General features: G+C 47.8%; 1 protein-coding gene across 3 annotated transcripts in view; it reads left to right on the top strand.

Moving 5' to 3' along the window:
* Positions 1-20,295, top strand: part of MAP3K4 (mitogen-activated protein kinase kinase kinase 4) — a 114,112-nt gene extending 93,817 nt beyond the window's left edge. For 2 of the 3 annotated variants that reach the window (XM_047101695.1, XM_047101694.1), the window contains exons 16-26: positions 1,416-1,512; positions 5,585-5,685; positions 6,307-6,387; positions 9,271-9,462; positions 10,460-10,530; positions 11,509-11,625; positions 12,509-12,668; positions 14,840-14,962; positions 15,840-15,946; positions 17,815-17,994; positions 19,758-20,295. In XM_047101695.1, the coding sequence (XP_046957651.1) occupies positions 1,416-1,512; positions 5,585-5,685; positions 6,307-6,387; positions 9,271-9,462; positions 10,460-10,530; positions 11,509-11,625; positions 12,509-12,668; positions 14,840-14,962; positions 15,840-15,946; positions 17,815-17,994; positions 19,758-19,778 (1,250 nt within the window). In that variant the 3' untranslated portion in view covers positions 19,779-20,295. Of the gene's footprint in view, positions 1-1,415; positions 1,513-2,307; positions 2,446-5,584; positions 5,686-6,306; positions 6,388-9,270; positions 9,463-10,459; positions 10,531-11,508; positions 11,626-12,508; positions 12,669-14,839; positions 14,963-15,839; positions 15,947-17,814; positions 17,995-19,757 lie in introns of all 3 variants that reach the window. The other variant, XM_047101696.1, reaches the window with a different exon arrangement.
* Positions 20,296-23,455: the final 3,160 nt, after the last annotated feature.

The following is a 23,455-nucleotide window of genomic DNA, read 5'->3' as shown; positions in this document are numbered from 1 at the left end:
CTCTTTAGTGGCTTCGTTTTGTCCATGATGGGGGTATTGCGATTTTTTGCACCATTTCCTTGGGGACATTTGTTCGTTTTTGCCCTGAAAAACATCTCTCTAGTAACATTGCCAGTGAAATTAGAGCATCTATTTTCCTTTTATTGGCTGTTCGGATTTTCTTTTCAATAAGATACCACAGTTTCTCAGCAGTTGGTCATATATACTCTTAAATGTTCTGTTTTGTGATGAGGAACGTAAAACTTGGGGACATGTGTTTTAGCAGCAGGTATTTCTTTTATACCTTTATGAGGAAAGTGTGTAGCAGTTTCTGACTCAGAAGTTCCCAGTACGTTTGCTGAATTAAAGATACCACCAATTCAAAGACATCACCATCTTCTCCAAGGCATTTTTATTGTTTTGTTTCTCTTTATCTTTGTTACAATTGGAGTTTTTTAATTTACTACTGTAATTGTTGAGATAATGAGCCAGAGACACAAATTGCTTGACTTTTTTCTTAACAATTGCTTGATTTTTATTTTGCAAGTTTTCCCTTCAGATCTCTCCGTTTGGGGGACTTCTGCTGTCTTTCCTGTGTAATGTTAAAAAGAAACCAAAACCATGAAGTGTTTCCACTTAGGACAAAGCATATACGGAGTGAATAAAACACGTGGAGTAAAATTATTCACATAAAAAGAAAATAGGACATTTACAAAATTAAGGAGAGTTAAAACGGAGTCAGAAGTAAGGGGACAACATGTCAGGGTGAAATAGACAATTTAATACATGTGCAACACTAGCTCTGTCTAGTTACGGGGAAAGGACAATTATCAGCGTTTTTGTAATCATGAGGTAAGGTTATCCCTTTAAATTTTTATTGTAAATTTTATCCAGTTTTTGCCAGACTATTTAAACAAAGAAGAGAAGAAAATGTGTTCTGAACAAAAGAATAACCTGTTTAAACTGTGCCTGGCCCCCCTCATTCTAGATTTAAAAGAATTAAATAAAACTCCACGTACTCAGGAAAATGACAGCGACCCTCCCTGACTCAGAGCCTGTTGAGGCGTCAGCATGGACCAGAATCTTTCAAAAAGTGTAGCCAGCAGAAAGAGCCCTTTCTCACTGGAGCTGCCACGGCGCGGTCTCTAACATGGGCCACGTTGTTTGTTCTGCATCCATTGTGTACTTTTTCTCCGGGATGTTAAAGAATGTTTTCAACGGCTAAAAGTTTGTGTGATGTAACTTTTACTAACTTTTAAAAAGCGATGTTTTCCCCAATATGAGTATAGGTATAGTACGATTTTCTTACTCATGTAATGGATTTATTTTGGTCACCAGCAAAATTAAGGCCCATCCCGTTTCTGCTAAGTTGTCTGGTTCGGCATCTTCTGTCCACCCCTTTAACACTTTGCATTTGTCTCCGTTGTCACTGGCAGCCATCCATCGGAACAGTCCCCGTCCCGTGAAGGTGCCGCGATGCCACAGTGACCCTCCTAACCCACATCTGATTATCCCGACTCCAGAGGGATTCAGGTATTTGGTGCTCAGCCAGTCATTTGCTTTATGACTCCTCCTCTGACGTGCATGCTCACTCTCTGGGCTCCTGGGTGCTTGCTCTGTAACTAAGTATCCTTTCCGTGTCCTCCTTCAGCCTTTTTTAAAAGCTCTTTGTTGCCTTATCTTGAAATACACCACAGTGCCTTAGCTGCAAGAGAAAAAGACATGCAAGTTTACAAGACTTGTTCCTTTCAAGATAACTTAGTGTCTCTGCTTATTTATAACTTCAGGCTGCTAAATGCTGACCGGCTTTGGAATAATTCTTTTTCTTTTCTTTGAAAATGACCTTAGGAAATCAAATGTGAGTGTGCATAGCATAATAAGCATTTGAAAAACCATCCTAAACGTCAGTTTAGAAGTGGAGAAACAATTGGAATGATCTTTTCAGTCTTGACTTTTATGCGTGTTACGTAACCTCAAAGCAACTTAAGTACTACCGTGAGTTCTGGAACTCTCGTACCGAGTCTTTCCCTCGAATGTGGTGGCATTTCTGCATCTTGAGGGAGTGAGCATTTTCTCTCCCCTGTAGGATCACTTTTTAAAAGTTAATTTTATTTGACAGTATTTGCTAGGAGAAGACCACAATTACTTTTCAAAATAATGAGTTTTTTTTCTTCTTCATACTTAGACCTGAATCTCAAAGAAAACTTTGCATTTTATATTTTTAAATATTTTTCCCTTCCTCACCCTGTTTTATTTCTAACTGAAAACGATTCAAGAGTCCGTTCCCTTTCCTCACCTGTGTTCCTGAAGCTTCTCTTCTCGTGCCAGCACTCGGAGCGTGCCTTCAGACGCGCGGAGCCACGGCGGCCCTGCTGCTGCCGTCACCGTGGCCGCCGCCGGCCGGCCCGGTCCCTCCGGCAGCGACGCTGTGCCGCCCAAACCCATCAGCGGTGCCCATGACACCAGGTAGTCACCCTGCACCGGCTCCACGTCCCCTGGGTCCCCCTCGTGTGCACGTCCGCAGTGGCCTTGGCTTTGGGATTCGCCCGTGGGGTGTCCCGACTCAAAGGCTCTCACACCCAGCAGCACGAGGAAACAGTGTGCCCGATCGGTATTTCTTTGGAGCTAAACATTAACCAAAATGACCAGTAACAAGTCCTCTGAGAGTGTATCGGACAAGAGAACCTAGTTCCCACCGAAGGGGACAGGAGAATCTGGGCCAGTAGCGCCTTTCCTGAGGGGTCCCGCCCCATAGTGGTTCAGAGATGGCATCTAGTTAATACCCTCAGGTGGGGATTTGTTTTTGAGGAGGGTCACTTTCCTAACCCGCTTTCCTCATTTATATAATCATTGACTAGAAGTAGTGTGTAAGAGTGGAAAAGTGAGTTCGTGAGGTTGGTATCTTCTACGGAGAAAAGTGTCCTTTCTGGAGAGAGCTGTCAGACAGCTGGCAAGCTCCGGAAAACGGAGGTCTCCTGCATGAAGTCTCTGCACCCGTTCTAGTCGTTCTGACAGAGGATTTCAGCCAAGTCTCCTACACTTAGTGGAGAAAAGCCATTCAGTCACTCTTCATTACACCCCTCTGTCTGGCAGAGGGGACACACTGTCTCTGTGCTCGTCTTCGGACACACATGGCGATAGAGTCAAACTCCAGGGGTTGAGGGTAATCCAATCAAAACAGACAAAACTGTAAAGAAACTCGGTGCTCGTAAGAGATACGAGTAGATCATTGGCAGAAAGATGACGTACAGTTTTAGAATCTAAGACACACCAACTTGTTTTTAGACGTACTTTATAGAAGTCTAAAGTTTCTGCAGTTCCATTGTTCTCCTTCATTAAAATAACAGATGCCCCTAATTTGTAGTGATAAACATCTATCACCTAAAAAATTCCACATACTTTACAGCTTAAGCTGTCAACTAAAACAGTTAACAGTTAACGTAAGCGGACTCCCCTTCACCTTCTTCATTTATGTTTAGAGCGTTGCAGGGCAGACCTTTACAGATACTGTTCTTGAAGCAATGTTTCTTATACAAGTGTCACACGGGGTTAATGGAAGCGACTTGCCCCCCAGTGCAGACTCCAGAACACTCCACCAGGGCGGCGGTGCTGGCTCCCACGCCTGCCGCGTCCGCGTCCTCACAACATTCCTGCAGAACTGCAGAGGGGAGGGGGGAGGAGCGCCCCAGTTCTCGAGGGTCATGAAGTCTGGCCGAAGGCATCTGTGAGTGCCAGTGGTACGCTGAGCGGATGTTACTAGTCTGAAGGCCAAGTACGTGTGGTTGGCCTTCCTGTGCGTTGTCTTAGGCTTTTTCAGCACGTTACGAGCAGCGTCTCGTAAGTGTTCTTCATCTTCCCGATGATTCTGGACACGCAGGGATTTCCCTGCCGTCACAGTGTGCCGTCTCAAGGCCACTGTTTCCGGAGGATGAGGCTGTCGCGACTCTCTGGCGGCGTACGTGCGACCGTGGGCAGAGGGCAGCGAGGCCCTCCTGCGTCCCGGACCTGCGCCTGCCCAGTTCGGCTGACGGGAACTTGCGGGGCGGACCCCGGGGTGGCCGGCTGCTGCGCAGCCGCGGTGTGTACAGCCCTCGGTTGGCGAGTGCGCTGTGGGGAAGTCTCGCGAGGCTGGAACTTCCGGGGCCGCAGGACCGCCCCAGCCTCACAGCGTGCAGCCACCACCCCCTGTCTCAGAGACGTTCTGGGTTCCTGCCCCGGGAGTTGTCACTGTGCCCCAGGGCATCCCGGAAGTGTTTTGACTTGGCTTGGTTTGACTTAGGGAACAGGCTGGGCTTCAGTTACCTGACGTTGTTGATAAAACTTTCCTGCGCTGTTCTCGTTGGAACTGGCTCCTAGCGGTCTGCGAGACCGATGGTTAATTTTTCACGGCTTTAGCAAGCCGGTCGTCCCGCCGCTGAAACTGGGAGTCCACAGCGGGTAGTGAGACGTTCACCGGCACGCTACCTCATTTAAGGGTATTTTTTTGCCTTTTGCCCTAGCAAAGATCTCTGAGGGTGTGGAATCGGCTGATTTCATGTCTGGGAAGTCAGGAACAGAGGGGTGTTGAGTGACGTGTCCTTGGTTTAGGAGTCGTGTGTTTCTTTACTTCAGCATCAGTGCTGTTCCCAGGAGATGGTGTCAGGACTCTCTGATGAGCTACATGGCACAGAGGATGCCCCCCACTCTTCAGACTTACAAGTGTTACACTGGATTTGAGAGTTTAGGGAAATAAAAAAGCATTGCCTACAGCGTCATTTGTGAACACGTGTTCAGTAGACCACGTCGCCTTAAATCCATTCAGCATATCATGAAAAAGAGCATAAATGCTACCATACTTCATAATATCATTCGTGTACAAAATACTAAACTTGTTAATAAACTAATGCCATATTTAGTGTGGATTATTTGAATTACAGTTTTAACACTGCCCTTATTTAATTCTGGGCTTTACTCTTTTTGGATTCATTCTGGATTTCTAAACACACTTCACTTTATTCTGGAAAAGCAGCAAATTAACCTTGTTCTTTCCATGCTAAGCTTCCTGCTGTCCTGCACCTTTGCTTGGCTACTGCTTAAAAAGTCACTAGGTGTTTCCTTCCATTTTCTTATTAGGAGGTTTGAAATCTTTGAATCATGTAATAATTTTACATTTTAAATGGAATTAAGCCCATAAATATATAGTATGATCATAATTTTAAATATTAGCCAGTTTGACTAATAATTTTTATCCATCCTGGGCTGAAATGATGGAGCTTTCTACACAAGTCAATAGCACTTCAATAAATACTGTTTTGGTTTTATTTTTGCTGTTTTTAACTTAAAACAGTGTAACGCAGTCAGGTTCTCATGTGTCAGCAGTGGAGGATAAAAATCCGACTGACTTCCCAGCTCCAGGAAGGGTTTCTCAGTAGCAGCACTGTTGTTCCGGGTGCATAATTCGTTATCTGGGGCCGTCCTTTGCATTATCCTCTACTCGCTAGATGCCAGTGTCCCCAGCGGGAGAAATTACCCCTAGTTGAGAATCACCGCTCTAGAAGAATCTCACGGAGCTTTCACTTGCAGTTCCGTTGAATTGACAGCTGAATTTTTAAAAATACCGAAACAGGGGTTCCAGCGTCCCTGAGAACGACCGGCTGGCTTCCATAGCTGCGGAGTTACAGTTTCGGTCCTTGAGCCGCCACTCAAGCCCCACCGAGGAGCGCGATGGTGAGTGTGAGGCCTTGGCTGTGACCCCGACCGGCTGAATCCTCCGCCTCACTTCACCGGCTTCCACTGTTGATGCCTTAGAAAGAAGTGAAGAGTAAGACAGAGGCGGCAGCACTCTCAGACATTTGATGCTCAGCATGCTGGCTTTTTAATATAGATGCCTTTTTTAGCTGTATTCGCACTTTCTAAGTCTACTTTTGTTGACTTTTTAAAAACCATGATCTCTGATACTTTAATTGCCAAGCACTCTCATCCGCTTAAAAAAACAAACTGACACTGTGTGTGTTAATGGTATGCTGAGGTTTTATTGCCAGGCAGGGCCTCTTGAGGTGTTGGGGGCGGGGGGTGTCCCTAAACAATCTAACGTCTGCTCAGTATTCCGTTGTCTGTTGCTTATGGAAAGTTCACGTAGTTAAAGTCCTGTAACACCATGGGCAGCTTCTTCGTTTGGTACACTTTTCTAGAATTGATTATAGAGACAGCTTCTCACTAGAAATTACCAGAAAGGACGGGTGGATGGTAACTAATCATTGCCACTCACCACTTCAGTCTTGCTCTCAATTACATCAGCTGCGTCTGTGTCGTAAATCTTAACTTGTGTGAAAAACATACTTCCTGCAGAACCAGCATATCCAAAAGGTGATTCAAGTGGGTCAGCTCGAAGAAGTTGGGAACTTCGGACACTTATCAGCCAGACTAAGGGTAAGAGAGAGAATGTTGAACTTAAAACGTTTAAGCATCGAGTGAGTAGTCTCAGCTAAAACATGCGTTAGCTTTTGAATTACTAGACCTTCTACATTAATATTTAGTGATTTCTTTTAGACCTGTGACATCACTTTCTTGTGTGTAGCATGTTTGTATACACTTCCTATTTCTTCTAATAAATTATAAGCTCCTTTGGATCCAGAACGTGTTCTATGCATCTTTGTATTCTTTAAGCATACATGTGATGGTTAATTCTATGTGTCACCTTGAGTGGGCCCTTGGCATAATTCTTTGTAGGTGACAGGAATATAATTAATATTTGTGAAATGAGTAACTGTTCCTATCTTATGCTAAGCGATAAAGTTTCTGAGAAGCCAGATAGTTTGGTGAACGTGATAACTGACAGAGCTAGGACCACCGTGCGTACAGTGCTGTCTCCGAGTCCAGTACTCTTACCTCTCAGCACCCCGTGGAAGTATGTTGCCACCAAAGCCGAGAATAGTTGGGGCCGGGGGCGGGGGGGATTCATGGAGGAGTGAGGCTTGAGCTGGCTTTTAAAGAAAAAACAGGTTTGCATCAAGCCAGGGGGCAAAGTACAGAATAAAAAACACATCTGGAGGCCCAGTGTCTAAAGAATATAGCAGCTGTATGGGGCAGTGTAGCCGGAAATGGAAATGATCTTGAAGGTGATGGGGGAAGTCAGACCATGGCCGGTCTTCAATGACGGATGAAGGCCTTACCCAGGGACAGCGGGCAGCCCTTGCAGCCTCCTGAGCTGCTGGTGTGTTTGGCGAGTGGGAAGGAGGAGTGAGGAAGACACCGGTGTGGAGCGAGCTGCTGGCCTGGAGTGGGGAGGAAATGGGGAGATGGTCACACATCAGGCTAAGGTGGGATTTTAAAAAAAGGAAATGACCCTGATGCAGTCTTTGCCAGGCCTGGGGCAGGTGCGGTGCGTTTGGAGGGTTTGGAGCAGGAGATCCACAGGCTTGAGCCTGGGAGACAGGCAAGAGGGTGTCTCCACTGGCTCTCACATAATCACTAGTTCCCACGCTTACCGGGTCTTTGTGACGATTTTCAAAACAAATACTTTGTGGTCAAGAGAACTTGGGAACTGTTGGGAGACTTACAGTTCACATTCACAGAGATGGAGAAATCTTGAGAAGTTCTTACTGTAAAAAAAAAGAAAAAAAAAACCCTTTCCCGGAAATATTTGACCGTGGAGTCCATGGCCTCGTAGCTGTGAAGTCTCGTTCAGAGCCCGGTAGACTTGATGTGTCATTTACTGAGGTAGAGGAAACAGCGATTCATGTTTTAAAGAAACGGTTGTAGTGAGAAACTACAGTTAGAACATGATGCACCTTTGGGAATTTCTCTTCTCGGCGTTAACCTCAGAGCCATCCTGGTCCTCTCTTTGCTGGCCAGAAATTCAGGCTCTTACATAGCTAGGATATGGTATGAGGGCTGCTGTAATGGGTACATGAATGAAGCAGTGCTTTTCACATTGGGGGTTGTGACACATCGGTTAGGAGGGTCGGAAAGTCAGCATTTAAAAAATCAGGATGTCTCCTAATAGTCACACATACCTATTTACATTTCTTAAGGCAAGAAAGATACAGCTTGTACTGGTGAGCCGTGTTTATCTTATATATAACATAATATTATCCTTTTCCCAGTTTTCTCTATCTCTGTAGGAAATAAAATTACTCCAATTACAATTGTAATTAATATGGGTAATCAAGATTATATAGAACCAATGCTACTAAAGAAATACAATGTAAAAAAAAAATTTTAAAAATAGGATGGAGTCTGTTTCACTGTTTTATGAAACTGTTGTTTAGATACCTGTGTGTGTAAAAGTTACTTCTCACTGTCCTTCATAATCAAATAAGTTGGAGAACTAGAGATGTAGAGACAGATGAAAAAATAAGGAATAGGAACAATAGTAGCTGAATCTTACTGAGTATTGCTGTGTCTGAGGCACAAGGCTTAGCGCTTTACATGTGTGATTTCATTAAATACTCACAATAGCTCTGTACTCAAGATATTTTACTCCCATTTCACAGATTAGGAATTGGATATATAAAGACGTCAGTTAACTTGCCCATTGTCAGACATGTGGAATATGGCGAGGCGGGGGCTTTATCCCAGGCATTCTGGTTCCAGAGCCTTTGCTCTGGACTTTTTCTAGAGAAGGGATGACTGACTTCCCTTCTCATCAGAGATGCTTGCTAAAAGGTGTGGAACTTCAGCGGAGCTGTGAGGGGTGAGGTTATTCCCTAGGCACTGTGGCGGGAAACAGGCATTTCGGGCAGGCAGGAAAGTGGGAACATAGGCTTGGGAGTGGGGAACGGCTTGCCGTGTTCTAGGAGTGTGTTCAGTTTGGCTTGTCTGGGACCTGTGGTAGGAGAATAGAAGGAGACTACTTGTAAAAGTGAACTGGGAAAGGTAAACTGGGTCCAAATTCCACACGGCCTCGAATCCTGTGGGAAAGACTTGGATTTTTGGTAAATAGGTTGTTGAGAACCATGAAATAAATTTAAGTAGGAAAGGAACATGATCAAACTTTACATGCTAGTTAGATCTGGCCAACAAGAGTGGATTGGAGACAGGAGAGGCTGGAGGCAGGTGGGAGGTTGCTAAGCCACAGCCTGGGGGGAGGAAGGCACCCTCTGTGCCTGACTAGCCTGTGTTTTATGTATGTACCTGTGCAGGGGGGGGGGGGCGGGGGGGACGGTGCCGGGAGCTCTTGGACACACCTGCTCATTTGTGCCTTGCCGTGCGGCAGTGGTCACGTGCAGTGCTCTGTTTCTGTGATTATTTGCCGGACATTGACTCACCGCTAGTGACTGGGGACTCCTGCGTTTGTGATTCTCTCTGCAGACACTGCTTCCAAACAAGGACCCATAGAGGCTATCCAGAAGTCGGTCCGATTGTTCGAAGAAAAGAGGTATCGAGAAATGAGGAGAAAGAATATCATTGGTCAAGTTTGTGATACCCCTAAATCTTATGATAATGTTATGCACGTAGGCTTGAGGAAGGTGACCTTCAAGTGGCAAAGAGGAAACAAAATTGGTAAGGAAACTGAGGAACGTGACACAAAGGTCGCCTCTCTTAGAAATGGCAATCATTGCACGTCTTTAGGTTCAAGCCGTTTCTCATAGACGTGGCAGGTCTTTTGCAGAGGGTTCTGGTTTTTTGTTTGTGCAAATGTCATAGATCTGTAAAATGTGTTGTAAGAGCAATATGAGAGGAGATTTTGGATTTTTAAGTGGCTCATTAAACCGACTGGTTTTGCTCGATAACTCCAGAAGTTGCCAGTTAGCCATTTGTTCCAGTTGATATTCTTACGATCGTGTTCCCTCAAGAACATTACCGAAGAGAGACTGGATGCAAATAGAGACAGTCTTTCCTAAAACATTGCCTATTAATTCATTTCCAGGTGAAATAACTCATGGGAGATTGTGTGACGGAAGGAGCCTGATGATGTTTCAGATCCTTCCCTCTTTTAAATGCATCTATGTATGGAGTGTTTAGGTCTGATGAGGCAGACGCAGTTGGAATGTAGGACTCTGGGAGCCTCCGGGACCCTGAAGTTTCCATAGAGCTATCCATAGGCGCAGGAAACACTGGAAACAATGAAGTGCTGTAGAAATGTTATCAATTACTGTTACCAGTCTTAGCCATATATGCCCTTAGTTTAATGTCCCCAAAGATACGTTGGTGCAGTATCCACTCCTGCACACAGGCTCACTCCTGGCTACTCCCTGTGCCCCACCCTGACCCTGACCTCCTGAAGGGTCGTAAGGGCTCAGAGTGTGCACCTTCGTACCTCTTCTGGGGTTTGCCAAAGTCACTTCTCTTTATAGGTATTTACAGGTAAGGCACAGCGAAGAGATGGCTTTCGGTTATTGGGGGACATTCAGAAACATTTTGGGTCTTGCGATAGTAGACTCTAGGTAAGGTAGGTGTCTGAATATAGATCCAGAATTCAAAAGATTATTGTACATCTGAGTGACTTAAAATGACCTAGCTTTGGTGACTGAGAGCAGTGTGTTTGTTCTGTTCACAGGGGAGGGGCAGTACGGGAAGGTCTACACCTGCATCAGTGTCGACACTGGCGAATTGATGGCTATGAAGGAGGTGAGTGGTCTGGCCTTCCCGGAGGCCCTTCTGTTTGGAGCCTCTCTGTGAGACAGAGATTTGGTAAAGCAGCTCGTTTGTGAGGCCTTCTTAGCGCACAGAGCCAACTCGGGTGCCTCCGTGTTGCGTCGTCTGGGCAGATACACCGAGACGGCAGAGTAACGGGGTGTCCGACTCCAGTGCGGATCCCGGTGAGGCTGCTAAGACCGGTGCACACGTGGTTCTGCCCCCACGCAGGGATGCTCGGGGCCGTACCGGGGAGGCAGGCAGAGTTAGCCGAAGACCCAGAGCACGGTGACAACGGTAGCGTCTTGGCGGGGAGTCGGGGGAGGAGACCTCTGCGATCGGCTTCAGAAACAGCTGCAGCTAGGATGGGGGGGAGCCGGGAAAAGCCGAGGAGGCCCGTCAGGGAAACGGATACCGTTGTCGCTTGTGAGGAGACGCTTCGGGACTCCGAAGGGCAGAGGAGCCCGTGGAGGACGAGTGTGGGGCTGCCGCGGCCGTTCGTGTGGGCGCAACAGCCCCCCGCGCAGCCCCCGGGCCTCCCTTTCGCAGCTCCCGGGGCATTTCGTGTCTTCCCCGTGTGGCTCTTCCCCGCCCTGCTTCTTCAACCTCACTGTCACTTGGCCGGAAGCTTCCTGAGGGCAGAATCCTCTCTCATCTCTGCCTTCCCAGAACCTAGACAGCTGTGATCGCCTGCTGACTGTCTAGTGGTTTTGTGAGTTCGGTCTGCACTTCGGAGTGTGATCCCGTGAGCAGGTTGCTCGCTCATCAGTATCGTAAAGCAGGCGCATTTTATTCGCGTGGCCCGACAAAGGAAAGAAAAACTCAAAATCGAGTCACAAAGCCACTGACCGTAGTCCCGTGGGTCTGGATGGTACACACGTCAGGAGACGGCCTCCCGGCCCCCGCGTTCGAAAGGTGTCTTGTCCTGGTTTGTGGCAGGACTGACGCTAATTGACGGTTTTCTTTTCACAGATTCGATTTCAACCTAACGACCATAAAACTATCAAGGAAACTGCAGACGAATTGAAAATCTTTGAGGGCATCAAACACCCCAATCTGGTTCGGTATTTTGGTGTGGAGCTGCATAGAGTAAGCCAACTTTGGTCACACGGTTTTGTGTGAGGAATCAGTTAAGGGCGCAGGTGGAGTCCTGTTCTACATCACAGGTCTTCTCATTTCAGAGCACAGTAACTTTGCCTAATTATCAGGAAATCTCCATGAGTTACATCATTTCTGCCTTCTCTCTGAAACTAGAGGAGTTCTTCCTAAAATGTAAGTTGTAGACTGTAGTCGTTAACCCGACATTATAAAGCACTGAAACCCATCCTGCCAGTCAGAAGATTCTTCCAACGTGCCCCTTACACAGCGCGTTACTTTTTCCCCCAGTTTTCACTGAACCGCTGTTGTGTGCGCTATCGAGTAATGCTGATTTTCCTTTTACACGTGTGTAAGGGCCCATTGTGAAATGAGAACGTTACAGCCTCAAATTCGTTTCCCCCCTTGTGTTTGGAAGTAAACACTTGGAGGGAAAGAGGATAACTTGGAGCGTCCCGGTGGAGTCTGAACTTCTGGGGGAAGTTGAACGGTGATTTTTAATGTTTTCCCAAACAGATTCGTGTCTGAAAAGGATGTGTTTCAGTACTTAATAATACATTCGTAGGGACAGCCCTGTTGGTCCCTGTCTGAGATTATATAGCAGACTTCGTTTCAGAGGTTTATGGACACTTACCACCTGTGATTTGGAGAAGACGTTCTTGTCCCAACCAGCTGTATAATTCCAGACAGAGGAGGCAGGCAGACACCTGTGTGCAGGAGCGAGAAATGACTGCTACAAGACAGATTCAGTGTCGAGGAGGACAAGTGTAGCCTACCGTTAGAAAGAAGATTCCTTTGGGGTGTGACCTGTGACGTTTTCCAGATTCTTCACTTAGCGTACGTGTGAACACGCGGCTGCATCTTCTTCCACCCGCAGGAAGAAATGTACATCTTCATGGAGTACTGTGACGAGGGGACATTAGAAGAGGTGTCGAGGCTGGGACTTCAGGAGCACGTCATCAGGCTGTATTCAAAGCAGATCACCGTTGCCATCAACGTCCTCCACGAGCACGGCATAGTTCACCGAGACATTAAAGGTAACCCCTGGGACGCCTGGAGGGCTCAGTCGGTTCAGCGTCTGCCTCTTGATTTCGGCTCAGGTCATGATCTCACGGTTCGTGGGTTCCGCGTGGAGCCCGCTTGGGATTCTCTCTTTCTGCCCTCTTCTACATGCGGGCGCTTGCGCACGCTCTCTTGCTCACTCGCTCTCCCTCTTACTCTCAAACTAAACGTTAAAACGAAGGTGATCCCCATACTCACCTGGCTGCCGGAGACCAGACTCCTTGGTGCCCAGCACCAGAACGTGGCTGCTGCCAAGACACTCGTTCCCACTCCCACACGTCACTTCTCCACAAAGAAGTACCCTTACTGGCAATATGCTTCCACAAAGAGCCCAGTATCGAGAGGCCATGTAGAACACTTGTCTCCACCCATGAGCCGATAAGTCTGCTCTTTGCGGGTCACACTCTTTTCAGTGAAGTCTGGTTTCTAATAAAATTTGCGGGGCACCCGCAGGGCTCAGTCAGTGAAATGTCTGACTCTTGACTTTGGCTCGGGTCACGATCTCAGGGTTGATGGTTTCCAGCCCCACATCAGCCTCTGCACTGACCGCAAGGAGCCTGTTGGAGATTCTCGCACTCTCCCTCTCTCCCTGCTCTTTCCCTGCCTGTGCTCTCTCTCTTTTTCTTTCGAAATAAATAAACTTTCAAAAAAAAATGAAATTTGCTATTTTTATAGGCTGATTTAGCCAAGCTTGTGTATTTACTAGACGTTCACTGCTGGAGCTCTTTTCCCCGTGTCCGGACTCTTTGGTATTTCCATGTGGACCTCGTGAATGTGTGAAGGGACAGTGAGTCTGAAATGGAAGCCGTGTCCTGGGCGAGAGCGTTTATTGACGCCAACCTCCTCCAGTATAGAGTTCTGCCAATGACTGACTTGGTCACGCTGATTGATTTGAAGCGCTTTTGTTTTCTGGCGTGAGGGGAATGGTCCTGCTGGTCTCAGAACTGTCTCTCTGGCGTTTGCCCCTGGCCTTTGTATTTGGGAGCCTTCGAGGTAATTCAAGTGATGAATTACTGGTCTCCCATGGGTCCTCGAGTAAAGGACTCCACTCTGTCACACAGCCTGAGGCCAGCCTAAACACGTTCATTCTAGAATTGGCTGACTTCCAGCCGGGCCCTAGACCCCGGGGCAGGGATGGATTACACCAGAACCTGGTTTGGTCTGGGTGTAAGAGTTGTCCACCCTCTCTGCAGTGGCTTGCCCTGAATCCCCAGCGTCCTCCAGTCTCGTTGCCTCCCCACCTGCCCGTCTGCCGACACCGCTGCTGGGGTCATTCTGAGCACTTGCTTAATTGGTTCTTTGTCAGGCCACGGCATTGCCTGTTTGCAATTGTTCTGTCTCTGACCCCCGTCACAAAATGGTACCTTCCTGTCGTCAGCACAGCCAGGGTCCTTGAATCAATCCATTCACTTGTGTCCTTGTGACATTTGTTATAATTCAGCACCACCAGTGTGCCCATGTGGGCCAGCTCCAGAGTCGTGAAGTTAGCGCTGTCGAGTCCGCTGTGGGGACAGCGTACCCTGGGAGCACTGGGGCGCTGAGGACTCCCTGTTAGATGTCAGCTCATTGTGTGGCTGCTTATCTAACGCGAGTGGTTCTGTCATGCTTTTTGAGGAAGGTGCCACAGGACACACGGTGCCGGAGAGATCGTGGAGCCTCGAGCTGCCCGGAGCCGGGAGCATAAGCCCGGACTCCAGCTGGGGTACGCGAGGCACGTTGCTTGTAGACACAGAAGCAGGCGGCAGAGCGTTCTCTTCAGGGAGAGGGTGACGTCCGCCCAGGGCGGCCTCGGTCGGCCTACGGGGCAGCGGTGCGTGTGCCGGGCCTTCCGTCCGTGCCCACTGTTTTCGGGGACCCACAGCACAAGCATTTGCGCCATATACACAGCTCCTTTTTGTCTCTGGGTTTTTAGTGTCAGAGTTTGTGTGCGTATTTCACTTCAGAACCTATCGGTCAAAGCTGTTTGTACGGATATTAAAATTGCTTTGTATTAACATTTGTGCACAAGGCTTAAGAGTCTTTCTGTGATTATCTTTGTAAGTGGAGTTTTATGAAGCTTTGCGTAATTCAGTTTGTGAAGCAAGTCCCTGGGAGTTCTGGTTACCATGCAAGCTTAAATGCACCTGCGTGCCCTTCTTCCGGTTAGGGGCCAACATCTTCCTCACCTCGTCTGGACTCATCAAGCTCGGGGATTTTGGATGCTCCGTAAAGCTTAAAAACAACGCACAGACCATGCCGGGCGAAGTGAATAGCACCCTGGGGACCGCAGGTAGGGACTGGCCCGATCGGGCTTTGCGAAGGCGACTCATTACAGTGCACTTGCCGTCTGGGCTTTCCATCACCCCTGTTGTCAGCTCGTCCCGGGAACAGGGAGGAGGGTTTCTAAACACCTTTTCCCCCGGAGTGAGAGGCAGGAGGAAAGTTCTCCTTCTCTTCCCCGGAACACTGTCGTTTGTTGTTCACATGGGGGATGTTTAAATGATTCCAGCCCAAACTCAGCTGTATGTATATTAAACACGACGGTATGGGCTGGTTTGCTTTTTTCTTTTCGAACATAACCTCTTGATTGTCCAGCACCTGTGACCGTTTCATGTCTGTCTAAAGCAGACAGGCAGTTTGGAGCATTATCGGCCCTTCTAAAGGAAAAGCAGTGGGTAGGCACACCCAGGAGTAAGTGAATGTCTTCACACACGGGGACGTGCTACCCACACAGCCACGCCCACACCTGGCCTGCTCCTCACCACGGTCCACTCTTTTGTCCCCTTTAAGAGGGACATGCAGAAAGGGTAATTAATTTGTTTCGACTGTTCAGTGGCATAAAGCTTTTCATCCTCTTTTGTAGTGCAGGTTTCACATTTTTAATGTGAATACAGTTTATCTGAAGATTTGCCATTCAAAAATCGTCCTTTAGATAGTAATTCAGCCTCTTAAAATGTTCACTCAGAAAACTGATTCGAGATGTCTATTGCTTTTGATATTTCCTATTACATAACTCAGAGAAAGATCTCCCTGCCTGCCTGCCCCCAGCAAATTAGTTGTTTCTTTTATGTGGAATATTAGACAATATTAATCCCATGGTTGGCTTGATTACTGTGTGCTACTGTGTTTATAACCTATTCCTATCCCCGTATCTGTGATTTTTAAAGCATACATGGCTCCAGAAGTCATCACTCGCGCAAAAGGAGAAGGCCACGGGCGTGCCGCTGACATCTGGAGTCTGGGGTGCGTCGTCATAGAGATGGTGACTGGCAAGGTAAGCGGGGTGCACACCTGGGGGCAAACCCCCGGGGGGGCTCTGTACCCTGACAAGACTGGATATGTGCTTGTATCATTTATTATCAATACCACGGACATATCTGCTAACTAGAGACCATGACTAAAGATTAAAAAATGTGACCTGTCGGGGCACCTGGGTAGCTCAGTCGGTTAAGTGTCCGACTTCGGCTGAGGTCATGATCCCGTGGTTCATGGGTTCGAGCCCCGCATCGGGCCCTGTGCTGACAGCTCAGAGCCTGGAGCCTGCTTCAGATTCTGTGTCTCCTTCTCCCTCTACCCCTCCCCCACTTGTGCTCTGTCTCTCTCTCAAAAATAAACATTTAAAAAAAAATGAAAAATGTGACCTGTCAAAAGATACAGTACTGTGAAGACGAGTGACAGACTAGGAACCAGATATTTATAAGATTTATAATTTTGAGCACTCTTACGAGGGAATAAAAAAAGTATGAAGCTGAAGTTAAAACACTGAGAAGCGAGGAGCTACAGAAAGAAACAGGAAGCCAGAAACTTAGGTCCACTTGACAACTGGCATGTGAGGGCAACTTTATTCATAATTTGCCAGACTTGGATGCAGCAACCAGGGTGTCTTTCAGTAAGTGAGTGGATGAGCAAACTGGAAATGCGGACAACGGAATATTACGCAGCAACGAAAAGAGATGAGCTGTCAGAAGATGACTTGGTGGAACCGTGAAAAGCATGCGACCACATGAAAGAAGCTAATCTGAAAACACCACATATGTATAGTGTGATTCCAGCACGTGACATTCCAGGAGAGGCAAAACCGTAGAGGCAGTAGAAGGATCGGTTGTTGCCAAGGGCTGTGGGAAAGGGAAGGAAGGGGGAATAGATCGAGCACAAGGATTTTTAGGGCAATGAGGCTGTTCTGTAGGACTGAGTATCTGCAGAGTCTAAAAACTTCTCTTTTGGGGGGCGCCTGGGTGTCTCAGTTGGTTAAGCATCTGACTTCGGCTCAGGTCATGATCTCACAGTACCTGAGTTGAGCCCCGCGTCGGGCTCTGTGCTGACAGCTCGGAGCCGAGTCCATTTTGGATCCTCTGTCCTCCTCTCTCTGCGCCTCCCCCGCCTCACATATTCTCTCACTGTCTTTCAAAGATAAATGAGCACTAAAAAAAGTTAAAAGGTTTATTAAAAAAATTTATTTTTTGATGAAAATACTAAACGAGGCAAATGTATAAAGGTACCATTGTGTGTGTGTGTGTGTGTGTGCGCGCGCACGTGCAGCAGCATCATTTTTGTAAAGCAGAAGATGTTACAAACCTCTCGTGTTATTAGTAGGAAACTGTATTATACCTTGCGGCCTCTGAATGAAATAGCATTTTATTGTTATGTTTTATGATACATAAAATAACCAGAGCTTCGCACTAATAGAATTTCATGTTCACTATTCAATAAGGTAGTGTAGTAATTCCCTATAAGATAACTGTTGAGTTTTATATGTTTTCTTGACATATTTACATCATTTTATGTGTTACATTTTTTATCGTATGATGTGGCTTCTAGGTAATGCTGGGCTAACAACATCCACACGGGGTCGGCAGCCTACGCTGACCACCTGGTTTTGTAAATAAGGTTTTATTGGCATGCAGTCACATCCATTCATTTATACACCTTCCGTGGCTGCTGTCACCCCACAGTGGGAGAACTGAGGAGTTGTGGTAGAGGTCACGTGGTCCGCAAGCCTAAAATATTTACCGTTTGGCTCTGTAGCTAAAAGTTCGCCGGCCTCTGACATGTATTAATATTGAGGTGCCTGAAAAGACTTGAAAGTTTCACTTTTTTTTTTAAGGCCATGTAGTATTAAAACCTGTTTTTTCCCTCTTTTAGAGGCCTTGGCATGAATATGAACACAACTTCCAGATTATGTACAAAGTGGGCATGGGGCACAAGCCACCGATCCCTGAAAGACTAAGCCCAGAAGGAAAGGACTTCCTTTCTCACTGCCTTGAAAGTGAGCCCCGGATGAGGTGGACGGCCAGCCAGCTCCTCGACCACGCCTTCGTCAAGGTTGGGCAGATCGCTGAACAGTGTTTTTCATGTTTCAGTGTTTGAGTTCTGCTTATGTCTGGCACTGAAGGAATTTGGGAACTTAGATATAAAGTCCCTATATCTGGAATGGAAAGGAGGTCAACGTATTATGCCAAGGGGTTTTGTATGTTATTTTGGGGGGATAAGTGTTCATTGAGGTCCTCTGCTTGATCCATCCGGGTGTGTTTGCAGTGCACTTGAGGCTGTTACGTGGAATTTTTAATGGAACTGGCCGAACGACCCTGTTTCTACTCTGGAGAGTGCGTAGGCTGCTTGAGTACAGGGTTAGTAATGACTGAATTCTAGGAGGTAGAGATGGAGTTAGTAATGACTACATTCCAGGAGAGTAGAGACCGGGTTAGTAATGACTCAACTCTACTAGGAGAGTAGAGACGGGGTTAGTAATGACTGAGTTCTACTAGGAGAGTAGGAATGGGGTTAGTAATGACTATGACTACATTCTAGGAGAGTACAGACAGGGTTAGTAATGACTCAAATCTAGGAGAGTAGAGACGGGGTTAGTAATGACTGAGTTCTACCAGGAGAGAGTAGAGGCAGGGTTAGTAATGACTAAATTCTGGGAGAGTAGAGACGGAGTTAGTAATGACTGAGCAGTCAGTATGTTCAGAGCAGAGCTGTGATAATGGTGCGCATGCTTTGTTGTGGGGTCACTGAGAAGAGCAGTTTAATCCAGCTAGGTAATCTCAGGTATTGCTTGCTCTGGAATGAGATGCCTGAGCTGTGTGGGAGGGTGTGGAGGGGTCAGGCAGGGAGGGAGGGGTATGGCAGGGTGAAGAGGGAAAAACAGTCAAGGAACTGTGTGTGTAGATGGATCCTGGGAGGTGGGAACTGGTAAAAGGTAAGGCTGGAAAAGTAAGCAGGCGCCACATGAAGGAATTTCAGTTTTATTATAAGCATAATATTAAATAGTGCTTTAGAATGATCCTTCTGGCAACAGAATAGTGAGGAAGTTGCTGATACAGCTAATAGGCTGGGCATGGGGGGTCAGGGGCGAATTATCAGCAATATTTAGGGGTTAAAATGGCCACCACCAAGTAGCTGATGAGCTGAGAAAGGCGAGCGAGGGTGGGGTCCAGGACGGCTCCCAGGCCCCGGCTTGGGCCACCAGGTTAGAGACCCCGTTGGCCAAGAGGGGTACAGAGGCAGCTGGCGGGGTGCTGAGTCATGGAGGTGGCGGTTCTGTCTGTGGCAGATCACGGTCGAGGCGTGTTTGGAACGTCTGCTCAGGGACTTCAGATGGGCACGTAGGTGTTGCGGGCCCGCGCCCGGGAGAGAGTGGGGCCCAGATGCAGACCTGGGAGACAGAACGTTGCTGGGAGAGTATTTCAGGGAGAAGCGGGGTGCCGTGAAACCCTGGGGAAAACAACACTGGAAGGGCCTTGCAGGGGAGCCCCCGATAGAGGAAAGGACGATGCGGAAGAGAGGAGTGACCACGTTCATGGGTGGGTGGAATTAGGGAACAGACAGCTGGATTTGCTATGTAGATATTAAGGATCTGTGATTAAAAAGACACTAATTTCTTTGTTATAAAGCATACAGACTCTTACCGCTTTCAGTGGTCAGGTGACAGAGCGGTGACTTAGCTCTGACCTTATTCGCCGCACCAGCCGAGCCTCCCCCCGCCGGCTCAGCGCTGGGAACGTGGAGGCGGCGGCAGTGACTCACCGTGAGTTGTGCGCGGACCGTGAATCGTGTTCAGCTCTCTCCTGCCTCCCTCACAGGTTTGCACAGATGAAGAATGAAGCCAGTTGGTCTGTGGCCTGGTGGTGTGTGTGCTCGGAGAATTCTCTCAATCACTACTGTATGTAATATTTACATAGAGACTGTGCCGAGAAGCAGTGTAAGCCTTTCTAACCTTCCAAGACTGAGGACTGCACAGGCGACAAGCGTCACTTGTCCTGCTGCTCCTGTTTGTTCGATGCGGCGCGGGGCCCTTCCGCGTGACGGTGTCCACGAGGTAAAGAAGCTGCATGTTAAGTGCCATTACTACTGTACACGGACCATCGCCTCTGTCACCTGTTTCTCGTGTGACTGAGGACCGTGACGTCAGTGTAGTATTTTTGACCTTCCCGGGTTCAAAAGCAGTTGTAGTGTTATCGGTGTCCTGGGCCTTGTTGTTAAACTTCTTGTTTGTCGAGTGCACTGACTGTGAAACCTTACCTTTTTGTCATTGGCAAGCCACGGGCTTGTTACGCAAAGGCTGATTGATGAAATTTCAGAAAAAGGTTCTTTTTTCAATAAATGGTTTATTTTAGGAAAGTTCAGTTATACTGTCTCTTAATGGTTATCAGCTTCAGAGCCTAGACGTTACCTGAGACAGAGGTCTGTTGCTCTCACTCGTGTGTTCCCATACCAAAGGGGTGCAGTCAGATGCACTAGAGACGGGCGCCGTCCTTCAGGACCTAGGACCTCCTGGCTTTTCGTGAAGAGTGAAGCAGATAAAGGAAACACCACTCAGGATGCAAGAGGGCCCCTTTAAATTCTCCTCCGTCACCCGGGCAGTGTGGGAGGGTGAAAGGGTAAGCCTCGTTACCGCATGCCGGATGGAGGCCATCGATGTGTACCCCAGGACGGAGAGGTGACAGGTGAGTGGTAGGCACCGCCGAATGAGCTCTTGAGGAGAAAGCATCTTTGTCAGAAGGTGACCTTCCAGCAGTTAGTTCTCTAAACTAGCCCAAAGTCTATGTCATTGATGGTGTTCTTTAGTTTCTTTTTTGCGATTTTTTTAAAAGATCGAGCTTAAAGCTTCCTGAGATCTTTTCAGAAGCTGACACCGAACGGCTGGCTCTGGGAGACTCATTTCTCCGGCACGTTGTGTGTTCACCTTCCCTCCTGGGCGGCAGTCCCCTTCAAGAGATGAATGTCCAGAGAACGTTGGCATCACAGCAGGATTATACAGACACTTAGATTTTTTAAAAACATTTCAGCTCTTTCAGACAGCTCTTTGAGGTAGAATTCACCTAATCTTGGACGGATACCGTTAGGTGACTCTCCGTAATTAGTTGTACGTTTGTGCAGCCGGCCGTCTTCACAGTCCGTCTCAGAACACCCCTCTACGGAGAAGCCTCGTATCCGCTTGGATCCCCCTTCCCTAGCCGTAGGTGACCACTCAGCCACCTCTTCTGACAGCTCGCCCTTTCCGGGCATGCCATTCAGACGAATTTGACTGTACGTGGTCTTTTGCGTCCGGCCTCCTTCACTGAGCTTGGTACTTCGGAGGCTTATCCGGGCCCTTGCACGCACCGGGACTTGCTTCCTCTGCGGTGCCGAGCGCTCCAGTGAGTGCAGATGCTGCACACGCGACTTCTTCACCGACGAGCTCCATGCTTTGCTTATTCGGGGGGAATGCTGCTCTGAACATTCACACGCACGTGTTCGCGCGGACAGACGTTTTCATCTCTCTCGGCAGCGGGACTTCTGGGCCACGTGGCGAATCCACGTTCGGTATTTTAAGAACGTGCCAAACTGTTCCCACAGTGGCCACACATCCTGCGCTCCCACCGGCCACGTGCGAGGGTTCTGGCTCCCCCATAACCTCCATGGGACTTGTCGTTCTGATCGTGTCCGCTCTGTGGGAAACGCTGGCTCACTGGGGGCTTGGTCCGCATGTCACTGAGGAGGGTGAACGTTTTTTCTCCTGCATGTTGGCCATTTGCATCTTCTTTGGTGACATGTCTGTTCAGGTCCTTTGCCCATCTTTTAATTGGGGTATTTGTTGTCGTCTGATTGAATCGTGAGAGGTTTTTATATATTTTTGATACAAGCCCTTTACCAGGGATATGATTTACAGTCGTTTTTTTTCCCCCCGTCTGTCTTTTCTCTTAATGGTGTCTTTTGAAATCTGGCTCATTAACTTGTTCTTTATTGCATGCTCTCTTGATATCCTATCTAAGAAATCATTACCGGGCCCAAGGTCATGAAGATTTACACTTAGGTTTTCTTCAAAGAGTTTTCATAGTTTCTGCTCTTACGTTTAGGCTCACCGTCAGTTTGTAGGTAATTGTCATGTGTGACGTCGGTAGGGTTCACCGTGCACTTCAAGTGACTCGTTCCCTAACTTCCACTGTGGACGAGACAGAGAAGTGGAGGAGGAGCTGCCCCACCCACCGCCACCCCTGTCCTGGAGCCTCGGCCTTTCTGCCTCAGATGCGCACCGCTCATTCTAGGCGCTGCCCCATGTGGGCAGGGGTCCTGTGGTTTTGCGATGTTATTTTGCATAAACTTTAGAAGTCTGAGCCACCCTGCACAGGTTGATCACCTTTGTTAATTCTCTCCACTGCTCTCCTTCCTCATCGTTTGCAAACATCCAGATGGAAATGGCTCTGGGCTGCACTGGTAACTCCTGATTTCCTAAAGTGCTTGGGAGGGATCCCGCTAGAGACTACAGAGCAAGAAAAAGTGCGATTTGTGTGGTGTAATGCAGTTTTGAAGTCCAAAGGGTTTATTATTCCAGAATCCTAACTTTGTATTCATGCTGCTTACCTCCTTAAATTTCAACAGAACAGAGATGCAAGAAATGTCAAAAATACCCAGTTTCTCCAACATGCAAAACAAGACTTTCCTTTCATATGAAAACAAAATGTTAAAGGTAAAAATTGTATGAGTCTTACTCAGTGGGAAGCTTTACTAACATGGTCGTAGGAGTATTTTCTAGATACTGAAAAGATCTAAGTAGGTACTTGATAAGTGCTTGTCAGACCATTCAGAACCTTAATATTAAAGCAGGACAAGGCTGCAGGGGCTGAGGAATGCCTCGTTTCGAGCTGCTTATCCTTCACTGGAGAAAGCTTTGCTTTTTTTCACCACCAACTCTGCTTCAAAATACCGTGTATAACGTCCTGGATTTAATTTTGGCCCGTTTGCATTTAAGAAAGGTTCTTACTTTTACTTCAGGAAAGGGAATCAAAAGAAGACCATGGAAGGTCACTTACTAAAGCGTCTTGAGTCAGCACCCCCTTCATCTCACCAGCCTTCCCTGAGTGCCCGGTGCCCCGGCCCTGCCCTGGAGGGCTGATGCTCTCAGGAGACATGCGCTAACCAATTAGGTCAAGTTTCCCGTACTCTGTTTCTGACACCTTAGCAGTTGGTGACAGGTGCTGGGAATGGTACAGGATGTCATGGGTCTAGAGAAACCGGAGTCCGTGAGTCCCCTACCCTCCTCTCAAGTTGTAGGGCGGTGCTTGGCGGCACCGTTGCCTTAGGACTGAAAGCCTCGAAGCCTCTGGAGTGGTTGGTTTTCGTTTACCCTTGTGGAAACTCTGGAAATACTCAAAACCCAAGCCAGGGGTGCGGGAGCACGTTGCAGATTGTGGTGTGTGTTCTTTCGTGGCTGACGCGTCAGGCTCCCGTGCGGCTCGGGGCGCTCGGTGCCGAGGGAGCCTCACACGGGCCCCTTGGGGGGGGGGGCGGGGAGGGAGGG

This window comes from Lynx rufus, unplaced genomic scaffold (genome assembly GCF_022079265.1).
Source record: "Lynx rufus isolate CCGP_SWC_20201006 ecotype Redwood Valley unplaced genomic scaffold, mLynRuf1.p SCAF_6, whole genome shotgun sequence".
NCBI lineage: Eukaryota > Metazoa > Chordata > Mammalia > Carnivora > Felidae > Lynx > Lynx rufus.
This window is presented reverse-complemented; position numbering and strand designations above follow the sequence as displayed.